The sequence below is a fragment of the Lissotriton helveticus genome, chromosome 11 (genome assembly GCF_964261635.1).
Source record: "Lissotriton helveticus chromosome 11, aLisHel1.1, whole genome shotgun sequence".
Lineage (NCBI taxonomy): Eukaryota > Metazoa > Chordata > Amphibia > Caudata > Salamandridae > Lissotriton > Lissotriton helveticus.
This window is the reverse complement of record NC_136072.1, coordinates 730,932,855-730,951,795: the sequence shown is the minus strand read 5'-3', so window position 1 is coordinate 730,951,795 and position 18,941 is coordinate 730,932,855. Positions and strand designations below refer to the sequence as shown.

At 47.6% G+C, this 18,941-nt stretch overlaps 1 protein-coding gene across 1 annotated transcript in view; it reads right to left on the bottom strand.

Annotated features, from left to right (window-relative positions):
- PPP2R2A (protein phosphatase 2 regulatory subunit Balpha) overlaps positions 1 to 18,941 on the bottom strand; it is a 511,441-nt gene that overhangs the window by 120,868 nt on the left and 371,632 nt on the right. The window contains exon 8 of the mRNA XM_078666610.1: positions 7,960 to 8,129. Coding sequence (XP_078522736.1) covers positions 7,960 to 8,129 — 170 coding nt within the window. The remainder of the gene's footprint in view (positions 1 to 7,959; positions 8,130 to 18,941) is intronic.

The following is an 18,941-nucleotide window of genomic DNA, read 5'->3' as shown; positions in this document are numbered from 1 at the left end:
ATGCTACTTACCAGTATGCATCTGTTCTTGGCATGTAGAGCTGTAGAGTCGTACACAGCATTAAATCGCCACCTGGTGTTCGGCTCGGATGATTGCAGGTTGTTGTCTTCTTGGAAGAAGTCTTTGTAGTCACGAGATAGGGGACTCCTCCCTTGGACAATTACTGCGCATGGTCATCGACTCCATCCTCAGGTTGTTTTTCGCCATGATGGGAAATGATGGAGTTAGTAGAAGTAAAGAGAAAGGATGTCCATGCGTGTGCATCTAAGTAAGATGAGAACTGGAACGGATATAAGTCCCAGGGAGGCAGGAAGGCGTGTACGACTCTGCAGCTCTACATGCCAAGAACAGATGCATACTGGTAAGTAGCATTTTCCTTTCGAGGCAAATGAGCTGCAGAGTGTACACTTAGCATTGATCGTGCAGCAGTGTCTCCCCTAGCGGTGGTCGCTTATATCCGGTATGCAGTAGTTTGAAACAGTGTTCTAAGGACAGCTTCGCCCACTGCAGCTTGATGCTTAGCCTGCACATCAACACAATAGTGTTTAGTGAAGTTGTGTAGTGTAGACCACGTTGCTGCCTTGCATATGTCCTCTAGTGGTATATTTCCTAAGAAAGCCATAGAGGCTCCTAGTTTGCGAGTGGAGTGCGCTCTAGGAGGAACTGTTAAGTGTACGTTTAGCTTTTTGGTAGCATATTTGTATACACTTTACAATCCACCTGGCAATCCACCCCTTAGAGATGGGGTTGCCTTTGTGTGGGGAAGAGAAAGATACAAATAATTGTTTTGTCTTTCTAAAGGATTTAGTCCTATCTGTGTTGTATAACAGAGCTCTTTTAACATCTAAGGTGTGTAAAGCCCTTTATGCAACAGAGTCTGGGTTTTGGAAAAACACAGGTAGCTCTACAGATTGGTTAAGATGAAAAGGAGTGATAACCGTTGGCAGAAATTTTGGATTAGACCTAAGAACCACTTTATTAGGATGTATTTGAAAAAATGGTTCTTGTATTGTGAATGCTTGTATTTCACTAACTCTTCTGAGAGAGGTGATGGCAACAAGGAAAGCAGTGTTCCATGTTAGGAATTGCAATTCACACTTGTGTAAAGGCTCGAAAGGGGGTCCCATGAGTCTTGTAAGGACAATGTTCAGGTTCCATACCGGAGCAGGAGGTAACCTAGGTGGGATTATTCGTTTTAATCCTTCCATGAATGCTTTGATTGCAGGTACTCTGAAGAGAGATAGATGTTGCCTATTCTGTAAATAGGCTGCAATTGCTGCCAGATGCAGGCGTAAGGAAGAATAAGCTAAATTGGACCTTTTTAGATGTAAAAGGTAAATGATATTTTGGATGGAAGCATCCAGTGGATCAATGTGATTATTGTTACACTATATTGCAAATCTTTTCCACTTAGCGGCATAACACGCTCTGGTAGTGGGTTTTCTAGCTTCTTTAATGATGTTCATACAGTCTGGTGGTAGGTTTAAGTAACCAAACTCTAAGACTCTAAGATCGCCAAATTCAGTTGGCTGGGTTCTGGGTGTCTTATTTCTCCATGGTTCTGTGTTAATAGGGAGGGTGTGAGCTGTAACTTCTGATGTGGAACCAGTGAGAGATCTAGTAGTGTGGTGAACCACGGCTGACGTGCCCATGTGGGAGCTACTAGTATTAGTTTGAGAGACTGTTGTCTGAGTTTGCGCACTACTAGTGGAATGAGTGGGAGAGGCGGAAAGCGTACGCAAATCTGCCTGACCAGTTCATCCATATCGCATTCCCTTCCGATCGTGGGTTTGGAAACCTGGCGGCGAAGGTTGGGCATTTTGCATTTTCGTGGGTGGCAAACAGATCTGTGGATGCTCCCACATTTGGAAGAATGGCTGAAGAACTTGTGGATGTATTTCCCATTCGTGAATCTGTTGTGACTGCCGACACAACAGATCTGCTATCTGATTGTGAATTCCTGGAAGGTGTTCTACTGTTAGGTGTATGTTTTGAGGAATGGCCCATCTCCAAATGTTCTGCGCGAGCTGGGACAGTTGCAGAGAGTGTGTCCCCCCCATGTTTTTGTATATAGTACATGGCTGTCATATTATCCGTCCGGATTAAGACAGCTTTGTTTTGTACTTGCAATTGAAACGTTTTGAGTGCTAGGAAAATTGCTAGCAGCTCTAGATGGTTGATATGGAACAGTCTTTGTTGGTTGTTCCATTGGCCTTGTGTGGTATAGTGTAAGAGATGGCTCCCCATCCTGTGAGGGATGCGTCGGTTGTGAGCACTATCTGTGGAACAGGCTCGAGGAACAGCCATCCTCTTGTCAAGTTTTTGGTGTTCCACCATTGCAGAGAGCGATATGTACGGCTGTCTACCAACACCAGGTCTGTGAGCTGACCTTGAGCCCGATTCCACTGTTGTGCTAGACATTCTTGTAATGGGCGCATTTGCAGTCTTGCATGTGGAACTATGAAGATGCAAGATGCCATCATGCCTATTAGTCTCATGAACACTCTGGCTTGGAGAGACTGCTGGTGTTGAAAGATGGAGACTAAGGTCTGAATGCTCTGTATCCTGGCTGGACTGGGATACGTTAGAGCTGTAGATGTGTCTATGGTAGCTCCTAGATACTGATGCACATGCGAAGGCTGCAGGTGCGACTTGGTGTAGTTTATTGTGAACCCCAAGTTGTGCAATGTTTGAATTGTTTGATTTGTGTGTTGGACACATTGACTGAATGATGTTGCTTTTATGAGCCAATCGTCGAGGTAAGGGAAGACATGTATCTGTTGTCTTCTGAGATGTGCCGCTACTACTGCGAAGCACTTTGTGAACACTCGTGGTGCTGTTGTGACCCCGAATGGAAGGACTTTGAACTGATGGTGCTGTCCTTGTATGACAAACCTTAAATACTTCCTGTGAGCAGGATGTATAGGAATGTGAAAGTAGGCATCCTTTAGGTCTAGTGTTGAAAGAAAATCGCCTTGTTGTAGTAGTGGGAGTACTTGTTGCAGAGTGATCATGTAAAAATGATCTGATTGTATGTAATGGTTTCGGGCCTGAGGTCGAGAATTGGCCGTAGTGTCCCGTCCTTCTTGGGGATTAGAAAGTACAGGGAGTAAACTCCTGTTCCCTGTTCTTCTAAGGAACTAATTGAATAGCATCCTTTTGTAGAAGCGCCAGAACTTCCTGTTGAAGCAGAGTCAGATGGTCTGTAGACATTGGACGCTGCCTGGGTGGTATGTTTGGGCGGTTGCTGTGAGTTCTAGGTAGTAGCCATGTTGGATAATCGGTCTCACCCACCTGTCTGTTGTGATGGAATTCCAGACAGGTAGGAATTGTGATAATCTGTTCCCCACAGGAGTGGAATGCTGTAGGGGAAGCAGAGGGAAGTCACTGTTTGGGAGTGGAAGAGGAGCGGTTGTTGTTGTTACCTCTACCTCTTCCCTTATTATTATTGCCTCTGTATCCTCCTCTAAAGTAGCCTTTGTTAGAGGAGATCTGTGTGTGCGTTTTGAAAGATGATGTTGTATCTGCACTGGTTTGCTTGGAGCCTCTATAAAAGGAGCGGCGAAAAGAACTTCTAGTCTGTGTGGATTGTAATGCTCCCATAGACTTAGCTGTGTCTGTTTTCATTTTTCTAGTGTAGTGTCTACTTCCAGCCCAAACAATTGGTTTTGATTGAAGGACTGGTTCAAGATGGTAGTCTGCACCTCCGTCTTAAACCCGGAAATGCGTAACCACGCATGTCGGAGTATAACACTAGTATTGACTGCTCTAGATGCTGTGTCAGCTACATCTAGTGCACATTTAATTGAGGCATTGGATATTAATTTGCCTTCTTGTATGAGCTCTGTTGCCTGATCTTTGTATTGATCTGGGAGGTGCTCGAACAGTTTTTCTAATTGATCGTAGTGAGCCCTGTCATAGCGTGAGAGCAGGGCTTGTGTATTTACTATGCGCCATATATTTGTAGCCTGCGCAGCAATCCGTTTACCTGACGCATCAATAACCTTGGATTTTTTGTCAGGAGGGGGCGTGTCACCAGAAGTCTGGGAATTAGCTCTTTTCCTTGCATTGGACACTACTAGGGAGTCTAGTGGGAGATGTCCCTTAATATAGACTGGATCAGATGGTGCTGGTCTAGATTTCTTTTCTATTCTTGGATTGAACACTCTACAACGCACAGGGTCTTTAAATATTTCCGGAGCATGTTTAATGACTCCTTTTATCATGGGTAGTATTTGTGTAGAACTTTGTGACTGCTCAAATGCGTCTAGTAAAAAATCCTCCTCAATGGCATCAGAGTGCATTGTAACCCCGTGGTAAAGGGCAGCTCTATTTAAGAGGTGATTAAACCCAATGCTATCTTCTGGAGAGGAAGGTTTCGTTGGGTAGGACTGAGGATCAGGAATGTCAGGCACATTATTTGGTGGGTAATATATATATATATATACATATATATATATATTCATCTGTAGGATATGTATCTGGGTTAATACCTTCATCTACAGGGTATGTGTGTGGGTCTGGTGTGTCATCCCCCCACCTATATCATACTCATCATCAGTGTGGTGTGATGATGCAGGAGATTGAACAGGAGAAACTTGGTGAAAAGTAAGGAGGGATAGGGGAGGAAGAAGGTAAAGGAGAGGAAGGGTGCATTGGCGAAGTTGCACAATCCTTTTTGGCAGGAACCACAGGTAGAAGTGGTGTGTCTGCTGGTCTCTTCTTGTGAGGAATAGCTTCACATGTCCAATTTTTGGGTTGATATAGACCTTCTTTTGTTTAGGATCTCGTCTAAACAGTTGTTCTTCCTCTACAACCTTCTTCGGCGTCGTTTTTTCCGGTGCCGATAGGGATTGTTTTGTATTTTTTGCTGTAGGAGGCGTTAGAGTCCTGTGGCAAATTTTTCGGTGCCTAAGGTGGTTTTGGCTTGGTAGGCTTGTTAGAGGGTATAAGTGCCTCTGAATCAGGCCTTGGAGTCTTTGATACAGAGGTTGGAGTTTTTGGAGGGGAAGCAAGTCTCGTTGGCTTTGAGGCGTCGGACGCTGGCTTTCCATCCTTATTCTTGGAACCGGAAGGTTTCGGAGCCGGAGCTTTTTGCGGATCCGGTACAGTTTTTGGCTTCGGCACCGGTGTATCTTTAGGTTTGGGCACCGAAGGGTGTTTTTGCTTCGGTGTCGAAGAATCCTTCGGTGTCGAAGGATGTGTGTGCTTCGGTGCCGATGGAAGAGGTGGAATTGGCACCTGTGGCTTGGTCGGTGCCGAGGCTATGGAAGGCGTAGTCGTTTTCCTCGGAACCGAGCCCGAAGGCGGGCGTCTGAGGGGATATTTCGGTCTCGACTGGGCCCCATGGGCGGATTGCTGACCGTTGCCTTTGGCTTGGACAGTGTCTGTTGTGCAGGGGCAAGATTACTCACGGGTTGACGAGATGGAATAGAGTCATCTGAGTCCTCTGCCTCTGATATGATCTGGAGATCAGGCGAGTCTTCCTCGGCGGCGAGTGGAGCCTAGTCCTTGGAGAGGTCTTCTTCGAAGATCTCCTCCGCGAAGATGGCCTCCGGTGCTGGGGCCATTCTCCTCATCTCGTGTCGACGTGCCCTCCGATCCCGAATGGTCTTCTTCAATCGGAAGGATGCACAAGCTGTGCAGGTCGACTCGTCGTGTTCCGGTGATAGACAGAGGTTGCAGACCTCGTGATGGTCGTTATGAGGGAATTTTGCTCGCCATTCCGGGCATCTCTTGAATGGAGTTCTGTCCATGAGGAGTAGGCCGTACGGCGCCTATAGGCCCAACGGCCCGCGTCGGCGCACCGGAATGTAGCTGATGGTGTCGAAAGTAGTCTATTCGATGTCGATATTGTTTGTATAGTTTTTACGCTTCAAAGTTGCTGGAAAAGTTTTTCTAGCCGGAGCGGAGAACTTTCATCCGAACCCAGTGGCGGAAAAAAAACAATCTGAGGATGGAGTCGATGACCATGCGCAGTATTGTCCAAGGGAGGAGTCAACTATCTTGTGACTACAAAGACTTCTTACAAGAAGACAACAACCTGCAATCATCCGAGCCAACCACCAGGTGGCGATCTAATGCTAAGTGTACACTCTGCAGCTCATATGCCACGAACACAAGGTTTCAAACATACAAATACGACCATAACAGTAATATGCAATGAGTGATCATAGCCTCCTAATGCAATGGTAGGAGCAGGGAAATGATTCACTTTGGGTTGTCAACTACGTTTTGACCCCACTGTCAATAGGGGGGGGAGGGGGGTAGGGTCTCTTTAGGACACAGCAATGGAGGGACACCTGAAAAAAATGGTAACCGATGAATCAGTACAGAGGTTATGAAAAAAGCGTACAAAAAAAGGGTAACCCGCTCCTTTATGGTACGTATCCGTACCGGAGAATGAGAATGACTGTCAGAGTGTGCACTTAATGTGAAAATACATTACAGCATCGCCTACAACCCAGCGGGCCGGTAGACTCTAGGTCTAACTAGGAGGGCAGGCAGTGGTATCAAGACTCACCCAATCGGGTAGTTACACAGCATGTCGCCTACAAACCAGGAAGTGAATTTAAAAAGGAGGGTGCTTGGCTGTTATAAAAAACCGAGATCCTTAAAGTAACAAAGGAGAAAGAAGAAGGCTATATAACTAAAAAGGAATTTGAATACCTGAACATTGAAAGCCTGAGGACACCTGTCTTATATACCCTGCCTAAAATTTAAAAAAGCACTACGAACCCACCAGGCCGACCCATTCTATCTGGCCGTGGATCAGCCTTAAACCCCCATTGGAAGGGTTATTGATTTCTTTATCAGGGATTTTGTCCCCATACAAGAGACCTACGTGAGGGACAGTGTATTCATGATAAATCTGATTGATAATATGCCTTTTAAGACTGAGACAGATTGGCTAGGTAGCCAGATATCTCATCTTGAACTTATGAATATTTTGTGATATATGTTCTTCTCTATTTCGGACATCTCCTGGTCTTCGATTATTTCCATTGTGCTGATTATTATTGTTTATTACATATTGATTGTCCACAGGAATCACTGTTCCTTGTTAAACTATATTTACTGTCGTTCCATGTGAGTAGGGTGTATCATGTATCCTTATACACGTCAGTGTCAGATTGGCAGAGCTTGAAGAGCTCAATTACCCGCTGGAGTTGAACTTGTTTCTATCCTGGCTGTGGTTCGCCTCAGCTCATGTGGGCATCTTGGGAGGGGTTTGGAATCTGCGGCTCTCACTCCAGCCTTGTCCAATGGTTGCACAACAGCACCTAGTCCTTGGCCTGCTACATTCTGTGGTTGCTATGGTTCCTACTTTCTTGAGGGCATCCCACTTGGCGGACATTTATGGAATAACTTTCCATTAAGAAGTGCTACAAGCTCTATGCATGAAAGTTGACAAAGTATTTCAGTCACTTGCCGTCTTTAAGATTCCGATCAAGTCAATTCTAACCATAACAACGTTACATCTCAACTCAACATTTTATCACAAGTGGAATGTATCTATTTGCATTTTCCTCCAGAACGTGACCCTTTCTTTAAGACACCCATTTTGCCACATTACATTAGTAGATGCATGACAAATACAAATTCACCACTGAATACCATAACGATGCAAAAATTAACAGTCGATAATCTACAGCATTTACAGACTTTGTGTAAAGATGAAGTAATGTTGGCAATTTTCAACACCATGTTTATTTCCAGGGGAACTCTTTCCACCAACTACCTAGAAAATCTGTCCAAGTGATTGTAGGTTTCGAAAACACAAGGCAAGTAAAAATAAGCACAGTCAAAACATTTAAGTACATTTGTTTGAGAATATATTCTAATCTTATTGCATGTCAAAAAAGCTCTACAAAACAAGAACTGCGTAACATGCGCAGATCGCATTAGCAAATGCTGTAGCCCATACTTTCAACAGAGCTGAAAATAATTGTGCCTTACCTGATAGGTTTCCACAGGCCTGCTCTCCATATTTAAATCCCATATTTTAACTGAAAGGTAATCTCGAGTCATCATATATCGACCGCTGTGACTAAATTTGACATCTGATATGGAGGAGATTATTTCAGAGAAAAAGGATCTGTTGCTGGGATCTTCAGGCTCTTCAAACACTACAACAGAAAACTGCAGAAATTAATATTTGCAGCATGTCGTTTTACCACTTAAATAATTCCCTGTAGATATTTTTATGTATTTACAGCAATTTTCAGAATGGTCCAACCACAACCTACAATGTGAGGTTGTCAGCAAGGCAGTATATAAGGATCTTTTAAAAGTGAAGGAATATTAGGGAGAACAAAAAGCCCCAAAAAAGAACACCTTTCACAGAAAACAACTGTGAAGCAACACCAAAAAAATAATAACACAAAAAAAGCATCTAAAGACATCATGTTATGCTATAATAAACTAGCAACTCAAATCATATCACCAATTTGAACTCTCCTTCCCCAAGCTGTGAAACTCCATCCCAAACCCTCACAATTCCCCAACCCCTTCCCTACACGCCCCCAGACCCCGACTCAAGAAAGACCAGCCATGAATCCTGCCCCACGCCCTCAACACTCCCCCCAGACCCCGACCTAAGAAAGACCAGCCATGAATCCTGCCTTAAGCCCTCAAGTACCAAACTGTGCAGAGCTACCCCCCACCCCCAGGCCAGATTCCCCTCTACTCCCCACTCCCAACCCCCCAACCACACCTAACACCCAGAGACTCTGCACCGTGCCCCACCCTCTCACCTCTCCCAATACATCTACCCCAATTCCCCTTCTCACGGTAACACGTTCACCCGCCTAACAAATGCCCAACCCTCAGACAAAACACCAACACTCACGAGAAACTCCCTCCACAATCCTCCCCACCACCACCTATCAGATGACGCATGCCTCTCCACTTCCCCTAACCCTCCACCCTCCTGTCCCTATCTACACCCTCAACCGGATCTGCCCCCCAACCCCAACCCTCCCCATAACCTTAACAACCCTCCCGGCCCAACCCCCACCCTCAGTCGGATCTGCCCCCCACCCCTAACCTAGAGACTATGGATGTAATAACTGAACGCCTTACACGCATAGAAAAACAACTCAACACCCTCTTACCTATGACCCCGACTGACCTCATAACCATAACTGAAAACCTATCCCTTCTCCACAGCCAAATCAACACAATCACCCAAACCATAAACAAAATCTTTCTTAACACCACTGCGCCCTCCTCCCCCGCCTAACACTCAATACTCCTCTTCCTCAAACATCACTGAGCCACCTCAACAGCCTTATCACCAGACGAGCAGGCGCTCCACCCCTCGCAACACCCAATCTCTCAGACCAAGAAGAACGAACCCCGAGATGTCAGAGAGGCAACGACACTCGCTAATACCTACATCCCCAGTACAATCCAAAACCCCTCCTCCAACATACAAGTAATCACCAGAATAGGTAGAGACAACAACTGACTTAGGTCTACAAGACTTCCCTCTTATCTTATCTTAAGGGGAATTTCTATAGCGCTCTGACACCATGAGTTTCCTGGCGCTGATTGGGTGCTGGGAGATACGAGGGAGGGGGTCTAACCAGACTGTGTGAAGAGACTAGTTTTCAGGAGTTTTCTGAATTCAAGAAGGGATTTAGAAGATTTAAGCAGGGGGGACAGCGGGTTCCAGAGTTTGGGGACCAAGTGAGCAAATCTACGGCCGCCAAATTTGATTGGGGGGTCGACTAAAAGCCGACGATGAGAAGACCGTAGGTTGCGTGCCGGACAGTAGAGGATGATCAGGGATTTAAGGAAGGCGGGAGAGGTTCCGAATATAGCTTTAAATGTCAGGCAGCCGATCTTAAAAGCAGCCCTCTGTTCAACCGGCAGCCAGGGGAGTTTGCGAAGTAACGGTTACGCAGACTGCCGCTTCGGGATGTTATAGGCCAGTCTGGCCGCCTGGTTCTGCACAATTTGGAGCCTATGGAGAAGGAATTTGGGTAGGCCATGGTACAGAGAGTTTGAGAAGTCCAGGTGGGAGAGCACCAGGGCAATCAAGACTTTTATCAGGGCCTCAGATGTAAGGAGGTGGGCGACTTTCCTTATTTTTCTTAGCTGGAACATACATGATGACACAACAGCACCCACCTGGGGCTTGAGGGAGAGTCCAGTGTCAATGATAACCCCGAGACTCTTTGCCGACCTAGCCGGAACAGGCGGGGAGCCAAGTTCAATCGGCCAAAACTGTGGGCCCCAGTGAATGGGGCTGTTGCCCGGAAGGATAAGCTCTGTTTTCCCCGGGTTCAGCTTGAGCTGGTTATGATTCATCCATTGCTGGATGTGTAATATAACCGCTTGACAATCGAGAGCTGCATTGGGGGTGTTGAGGGGGAAGATAATTCGCAGATCGTCCGCATAGTTGAAAACGATGATGTCCCACCGCTTCAGAGAATGGATGAGCAGTTGGAGATAAAGATTAAAAAGCAGAGGGGACAGGGAGGATCCCTGGGGCACTCCGCAGGTGGATGGTTCCTTAGCGGCCGTGAAGGGGTATAACGAACGGCCTGGGTTCTGCCCGACAAAAAGGATTTAATCCAGGCAGAGGCCAGGCCCCGAATGCCGGCCTGCTCGACACGGTGGAGAAGGATGTTATGGTCCACCGTGTCGAACGCAGCCGACAAGTCCAATAGGACGAACGCCTGGGGCGCCCCTCTGTCGGCATTACCCCTCGGAGAGTCCATAACTGCCAGGATCACAGCCTCGGTGGAGTGGGCTGGTCTAAACCCGGCTTGATTAGGTTCGAGGTAGTTGGAACACTCGAAAAATTGAGAGAGGCAGCTGGTGACATGTGCCTACAGGAGTTTGGACAGATAGGGCAGAAGGGAGATAGGCCGATAGTTGGCAAGGTCCGCCGGGTCGGCTCCAGGTTTTTTCAACAGAGGCACCAAGACAGCCTCCTTAAAGGAGTTCGGCACTGTGCCCGTCTCGAGAGAGGTATTTAACAGAGGCAAAATGCAATCCGGCAAAGCGAGGCAGATGCCGTGGAAGACAGAAGGGGGACAACAGTCGTTGGGCGAGCCAGATTTGACTCGGGCAGCGAGCTTGGCCAGAGTGTCAGGGTCAAGGACGGGGAGATATGACAGTGAAAATGGGTTTCCAGGGGAGGAGGCTGATATGGCGGCGGGAGTGGAGGGAGGAATAGTGTTCTTGATCTTGATAATTTTTTCAACGAAAAAACTAATTAAGGCATTGCAGGACTCTTGGGTAGGGGCCTGAGAAGGAAGGGTTCTGGCATCAGACGTGAGCTCACTCATGACTCTGAAAATCTCCTTGGACTTGTTAGGGGCAATAAGGATCCTTTCAGAAATATGTGAGGATTTCGCTGCTATAATTGCACTTTTAGATTTTTTCCGTGCAGCGACTTATACCTCTCTATCGATGGAAGAGTAATTACGTCTCCACCTACGCTCCATCTTGCGCAGTTCGAGTTGCTGCATTTTCAGTGTGGTATTAAACCACTTATGTGACTTGCTGTGCCGGGAGCGAGGGAATCTGGAGAGGGGGGCGAAGTGGTCGCTGGCTTTGGTGACCCAAATGGAGAAATCGTCCTCCAGTGTGTGGACAGTCGCGACACTACGCGGCGGGGGAGAGTCTCAGCCTGGAAGGAAAGAAAGCCTTGGGAATCAAGGGCGCTCCATTTACGAGCGACCCCACCCACCAGAGGAGAGACCTTTACACGACCCCTGACTGTGATCGAGGTCTCGATCATGTAATGGTCCGACCAGATACAAGGAGTGATCACAGGATAGGAAAGCGTGAGGTTGTGGGTTCAAATATGATCTAGGATGTGGCCCCTGATATGGGTAGGAGAAGTAACCAGTTGGGTCAGATTAAGGTTGGAAAGAACTTCAAACCGCGCGGACGCATGAGGGCCGGCGTCGCTATCATTGTACCAGTAGTTGAAGTCGCCGAGGATAGCGACTCGGGCAGATGAAGTAATCAGATTGGCTGGCTGTGCGCTAATGGCGACAGGAAACAGAGGCATAGGATGAGGGGGGCGATAGAGAACAATAAGGGTAAGAGCTCCCTCCCCAGTTTCTAGACTGATAAGATTATCCACATCGGCAAGGGTAAAAGAGGACGTGGAGATGAATTTAAGCTCCTTTCGTATGACAGCTGCTACCCCACCACCAGCGCGACCCGAGGGTCGGTTCATATTGAGCATGTAGTAGTCGGGGGGCAATGCTGCCAGTATGTCAGGGAGAGAATCATCAGTCAGCCAGGTCTCGGTGATTAGAAGGATGTCAGGGCTTTTATCGATAAGAAGAAGAAAGATCGGCCTGGTGTTTTACAAATGAGCGGGTATTTAAATATAATAAGCGGATGCGCGTTTCGCTAGTGCTGGGACAGGCGGAGGGCTTACAGCTGGGACGTGGGAGAGATGCTTTACGCGCGATACCAAGTGATGAGATACGATAATGGCTCTCCAGAGGTAATACGCAATGTGCATATTGTAGATTTCTGAGGGCAGAGGGTGAATAGGTAAGGGGAGTAACAACATCCCTGGCCCCGTCCGGCCGCGGACGGGCGCAGACGGGCTGCACTTAGGCGCGACTTCGGCGCGCTGACGGCGTGCCCGCTGCGCTCCCTGGGGGGGGTGGACCATTTTGTAGGGCTGAGAGCGGGAGGGGCCGAGCGCTAGTCCGCTCGCCCGCTCCTCACTCAAGATGGCGGGTGCACCGAGTCCAGATCCCAGGCAGCACCTTGATCGGCTACAGTGGGACGGACCGGGAGGCGGGGTCAAAGGTGGGTGAGCACGGCGCTTCTAAGTCCCAGCGTGCGCTCCAACACTCGGGCAGCAAATGAAAGTGAATAACTGGCGCAAGTCAGCTAAAAGGATGACACTGCTCAGGGGGGGGGGGTACCTGCACAATTTAAAAAGCAAGTTAAGCACAAAATCACAGCATTCAATAAATGCACAAACAGATACGAATTAAAACACAGGTCCCGGTAGCACCTCAGGGCACACCACGGACACCCAATCAAACAACCATTCCCCAAGTTCCCCCCTCCTCCCGAATCCATTCCAACAGCGGCAAGGTAAACTGCAGATCAGCAGTCAAGCACACAATAGAGCTGGCTGAGTCACGACATTGACATCGCATTTCTCACCGAAACCTGGCTCAATGAAACATCATATCCGCTTCTCAACCTTCTAGTCCCACGTTCCACCCCCCCCCTCCTGGCTTTTCCATCATTAAAAAAGACAGAATAGACCAACGTGGTGGCGGCATTGCCATCATCCATAAGAACATCAATAAAGTCGAAATCAAAACCCACTCCTCCACTTTCGAATACCTCAACACCAACATATCATGTCAAAGCAACAAAGTAACAAAATGCCATCTCATCTACCACCCCCGAGGAAATTCTCCTGCTTTCAGAAAACAAATATCGGACCTACTTACACATTGCTCCCTAACTAACTCCGACAACATCATCCTGGGTGACGTCAACCTCCCTTGTAATAACGAAAAGGAAACTGTTATACAGTCACTAAATTAACTCCTTCTGTTATACTGTTATACAGTCACTAAATTAACTCCTTCTCACAAATGAGCTCACCCAACACTGCAAGGGTCAAACCCACAACAAGGTCTCTACCCTAGATGCAATCATAGCTAAAAGCGAAACTAAAACCATCAAGAACATTCTCTCAAGCGACTGGTCAGACCACCACATCACTATATACAACATCAATCAACAGCTCCGCCAATTAAAACACAAACTACCCATCAAAGGAGCAGAAACCTCAAGGACATCCCCCTCCCTGTCCTTGAAGAAACCATAACATCACTTCTTCCAACCTGTACAGACAACCTCAACACGGTTGAGCTCACTACACTGTACAACAGGACAATGACAACTGCTCTTGACCAATTAGACCCCTTGAAACTGAAAAGAGTCAGACACCTCCCGGGCCTGGTTCAACTATGACCTCAACTCCGAAAGAAGGAAAGTAAGAGCCGCTGAGACTCTGGAGAGGTAACCCATCCACAACCAACCTCTTCCAGCTCAGGAAAGAATGCAGTCATTACAAAAAACACATTATCAAGGAGAAAGCCTCCTTCTTCCGGAGCACACTAGACAAACCCAAAAACCGCCCCAAAGAACTTTTCAACATCATCCAGAAACAGACCTCCAAGCCCACCAAAGTAACCTCCCTGCCTCCAAACTTCAGTGCAACAACCTGGCCAAATTCTTCTATGAAAAAATCACCAATATCGCGCTCTCCCTAGACCTCCATCCTCAATCCCAACACTGCAAATCATCACCCTTAATGAAACCCAACCCTACCCCAGCTCACAACATGCTCCCCAAAGCTGAGACCCCTCTTCTGTCTACCCCCAATATAAGCCCTCACCCTAGTTCCCCATCTTCCCCCAAGCGATGGAAGGACTTCAATCCTCTCTCCGAAGAGGACATTTTTAATGTGATTGCCAACTCCAAAACCTCCAGCCACTACGCAGACCCTCTACCTGCCTCCCTAGCTAAGAACCTCAAACTTACCCTAACCCCACTGTGGACAAAGATTATCAACAGCTCCCTAAACAACAGACTGATGGCCGACTGCCTCAAACAAGGTCAAGTCACCCCCCTTCGAAAAAAAAACCTGATGATGACCCGAATTACCTAAAAAACTTTAGGTCCATCACCAACCTTCCTTTCCTAGCTGAAATCCTAGAGAAATGTGTTCTCTCCCAACTGAACCAACACCTGGAATCTAACAACCTACTTGACTCGCACCAATCCTGGTTCAGGAAAGTTGCAGCACAGAAACCGCTATACTGAGCATTACAGATGACATTCACAACTCCCTTGACTAACAGATGCTGCCTACTTGTCCCCCTCGACCTATCAGCTGCTTTTGACACAGTAGATCACAATCTACTCTTAGTGACCCTACAAAAGCGTGTCGGAGCAGATGGCAATGTCCTAAAATGGTCCTCATTTCTACATAACTGCTCCCAACTCATAAAAATCAAAAACACTGTCCGACGCCTCCCCCTCAATGAGAGGTGTCCCACAAGGCTCAGTCCTCTCCCCCACAGTCTTCAACATTTACATGGAGCCGCTCACCACCATTCTAAAACAAGCAAGCATCACCTACCACCTCTATGCTGACGACACCCAGCTCTACCTTGGGATCTCCTCCCTCAATGACATCCTCCGTCTCAACTCCACACTTTCAAAAGTAGAAAATTGGCTAACATTCAACCACCTCAAACTCAACCGAGAAAAAAACAAAATCTTTGTCTTCTCCAATCACGAACAACCCCCTTAGATCCAAGAATTGATAAAGAACCTGGACTCTCTAAACTGCAAACTTACTCCAGCAAACTCATCTAAATCTCTAGGGATCTCTAGACTCAAGTCTCAACATGAGCTCCCCCATCACATCCTAAGCAAAAGGCGCCCTCTACAACCTTAAACTCCTCACCAAAATCAAACCTTTCATCCCCCCTGACCTGAAAATCGCAACCCAATCTCTAGTTCTGTCCAGACTAGACTATGAAAATGCCACACTAACTGGGGCAGCTAAAACACACACAGCCACCAGGAGTGCCACCCTTAACGCAGCAGCAAGAATGGTCACAGGTACCAAGAAATACGACCACATCACCCCCGCATTACAGGACCTAAAAAGGCTACCCATCGAAGCACGCTGCGCCTTCAAAATTGCCTGTCTCCCTCAAAGCCTTACAAACAGACAAACCGGACTACCTTGCTGCCAAACTCACTAAAGCTGGACAATCGAGAAACCTAAGATGCTCCAACTCGCTCCTTTTAACCCCCCCCCAAAGAAACAAATAAAAAGCCCTCTCCCGCTCTTTCTCTGGGAATGCCACAAAAATCTAGAACTCTCTCCCTATCCACATGAGGACTAATCTCTCCTTCACGATCTTCAAGAGATAACTAAAAGAATTTCTCCTCAACCGTCATCTCTATGCATCAGGCCAATGACCTCGATCATTGTGACCTCCAGAACTCAAGATAGATAAGCAAACGCAAAGTGAATGGGCCTGCTCTTTGGGACCTACTGGGTTTGCCAATTGTTTTAGCCATGCTACACAGCATCTTTGATGCTGTGCATCATGCCTGAAGAAAAAAAAAAGCCCTTTGACTCGGCCAGCAGCATTATTTTGTAGAAGCACGCATGCACATACAAAATTGGTAGTCTTTTTTCTTTTTAGTTGCTGATCCAAGTTAGAGCAGGAACTAAAAGAAATAAGCATTTGCAATGCAATATGTCTCGCATTATTGAAAGTTTGAGCTATTGGCATTGCTAATAGTAATGCAACGCCAATAGTCAAAACTTACAGTAATGTGAGGCCATATTGCATTGCAAATGCTTGCTTGCAGTGGAGTGATTATTAAAGGAAAAAGTGCACGTTGTCCTGTGGTGTTTATGAAGTGATTTTGTACTCTAAATATGGAACAACTGTGTTTGTATTTGTTTTTTTGCAGTAGGAAATGTAGCCTAATGGCCCGGTCTGCCGACATTAAAAGTGAAAAATTACTTTTGCCTCAAAATCTCAGACGAGCACCCTTTGATTCTAGACAAGTCACAATGTTTGTGTGGTTAAACACAAAGTCAGTTTGTACTGTAAAGTACTGTAATGCCATTGTGTCCAGTTAGCTCTATAAAAAGCTGCCAAAAAATTACTACAGCAGAAAAGAGCACCGGTGAACATAATTGACAGGGGGGCCCCAATGGCTGTTATGTGAATTGTATCCTTAAAGCACAAGTTACCACTTGTGTAACCATATATCTGTAAGAGACATTAGTTAATGATAGATTCCTTACCTTAGAATATCCCCAGGCGTCAGACTGGATCCGGAAAATTTTGCGTAGCAATACCCCTGCGCGCCGGCAGGCGTCATCCACGGCTCCGCGTCCGTCGTCGTTAGCGCCGGAATGACATCGGAGTACTTAGACGCCGCCCATGCGCGCTGACCTCAGTTCGGATACACAGCTTTTCCGCGCCAGATACGCAGAGCCATGATAGAACCAACACTGGTGCCATGAAACTAGAGCCCTGAAAGGGGATGACCTTAACCCTAGCTATCGGATCGCAGAATGGGGAGGATGGGTGGGTCGGTAAGGAATCTATCACCAACTAATGTCTCTTACAGATATATCGTTACACAAGTAGTAACTTGTGCATCTGAAAGAGACAGGTTAGTGATAGATTCCTTACCTTAGAATAGATACCCCAGCAATACCAACCCCGGTGGTGGGCCTGCGAACCAATAATCCCACCAGAAAGTCCTGGAGGACGGAACAGCCAAAGAAGCCATCCCTCCGGACTTGGCTGTCCAGGCAATAGTGTCTTGCAAACGTGTGCAGCGAGGCCCACGTAGCTGCCTGGCAAATGTCCTGCAAGGGCACTCCTCGGCCCAGGGCAGTGGTAGTCGCCGTGGCCCGTGTGGAATGAGCCATTAGTCCAACAAGGGGGGGCTCCTTCTTAGCAAAGGAGTAACAAGCCTGGATACACAAGATGATCCACCGTGAGATGGTCCGCTTGTGCACAGCCTTTCCCTTCTTAGCGCCCACGTAACCAACGAAGAGTTGGTCCTCCACCCGGAACTGGCGTGTGCGATCCAAATAGTAAGAGAGCGCACGTTTTAGGTCCAGACGGTGGAGCCTCTCTTCCTCTTTCGAGGGATGCGGAGGCGGAAAGAAGGTGGGCAAGGTAATGGACTGCCCGATGTGGAAGGCCGTGACAACCTTGGGCAGTAAAGAGGGTCTCGTCCGCAACACAACCATGTCCAGATGGACAGAGAGGAAAGGAGGTGTAGAAGAAAGAGCCTGGAGCTCACTCACTCTCCTGGCAGAGGTGATGGCAACCAGGAAAGCAGTCTTCAAAGTAAGAAGACGGAGAGGACAGTTATGGAGCGGCTCAAAGGGAGCACACATCAAGTAAGTAAGCACAAGATTCAAGTCCCACTGGGGCATCACGAAAGTAACAGGAGGAAACGTGTGTGATGCCCTTCAAAAACCTATTTACAATTGGGGACTTGAACAAGGAAGGCTGATCAGGTAGCCTTAAGAATGCGGAAAGGGCAGAGAGGTACCCCTTGATAGTGCCCAGAGCAGAGCCCTGCTGGGCAAGAGAAAGAAGGAAGAGGAGAACCTCAGAAAGGGGCGCAGAGAGTGGATCCACTGCCTTTGCTGTGCACCATGCCACAAATCTGTTCCACCTGCAGGCGTATACCGACTTTGTGGAGGGACGCCTGGCTGCCAGAATGACATTACAGACTTCGGGAGGCACGTCAAATGGCCTCAACTTTTGCCGCTCAACCTCCAAGCTTGTAGGTGGAGACAAGACAGGTTCGGGTGGAGGACCGTCCCCTGCTGCTGCGACAGAAGGTTCTCCCGAAGAGGCAAACGAATCGGGGGATCGACTGACATGCTGAGTAGCTCGGGATACCAGTATCTTCGTGCCCAGTCCGGAGTCACAAGGATAACCTGGGCCCGGTCGCGCCTGATCTTCAGCACTCTGGGCAGAAGTGGTATAGGCGGAAAGGCGTACAACAGGCCGCAATTCCACTCGCGACAAACAGCGTCTCCGAGTGAGTGCCGCCTTGGAAACTCCAACGCGCAGAACTGATGACATTGCGTGTTCTCTCCTGTGGCGAAAAGATCTAACCAAGGCTCTACACACTGCTGAAAGAGACCTTGTGCCACGTCCGAGTTCAGACGCCATTCGTGATCCATCATGCACCAACGGCTGAGTTCGTCCGCCCTGGCATTCAGAGAACCTGTCAGGTGTTGAACCACCAGGGTCACGCCCTGATGTTCCAGTCACTGCCAGAGGCGCAGAGCCTCCTGGCATAGGGTCCACGACCCCACCCCGCCCTGTTTGTTGCAGTACCACATGGCGGTG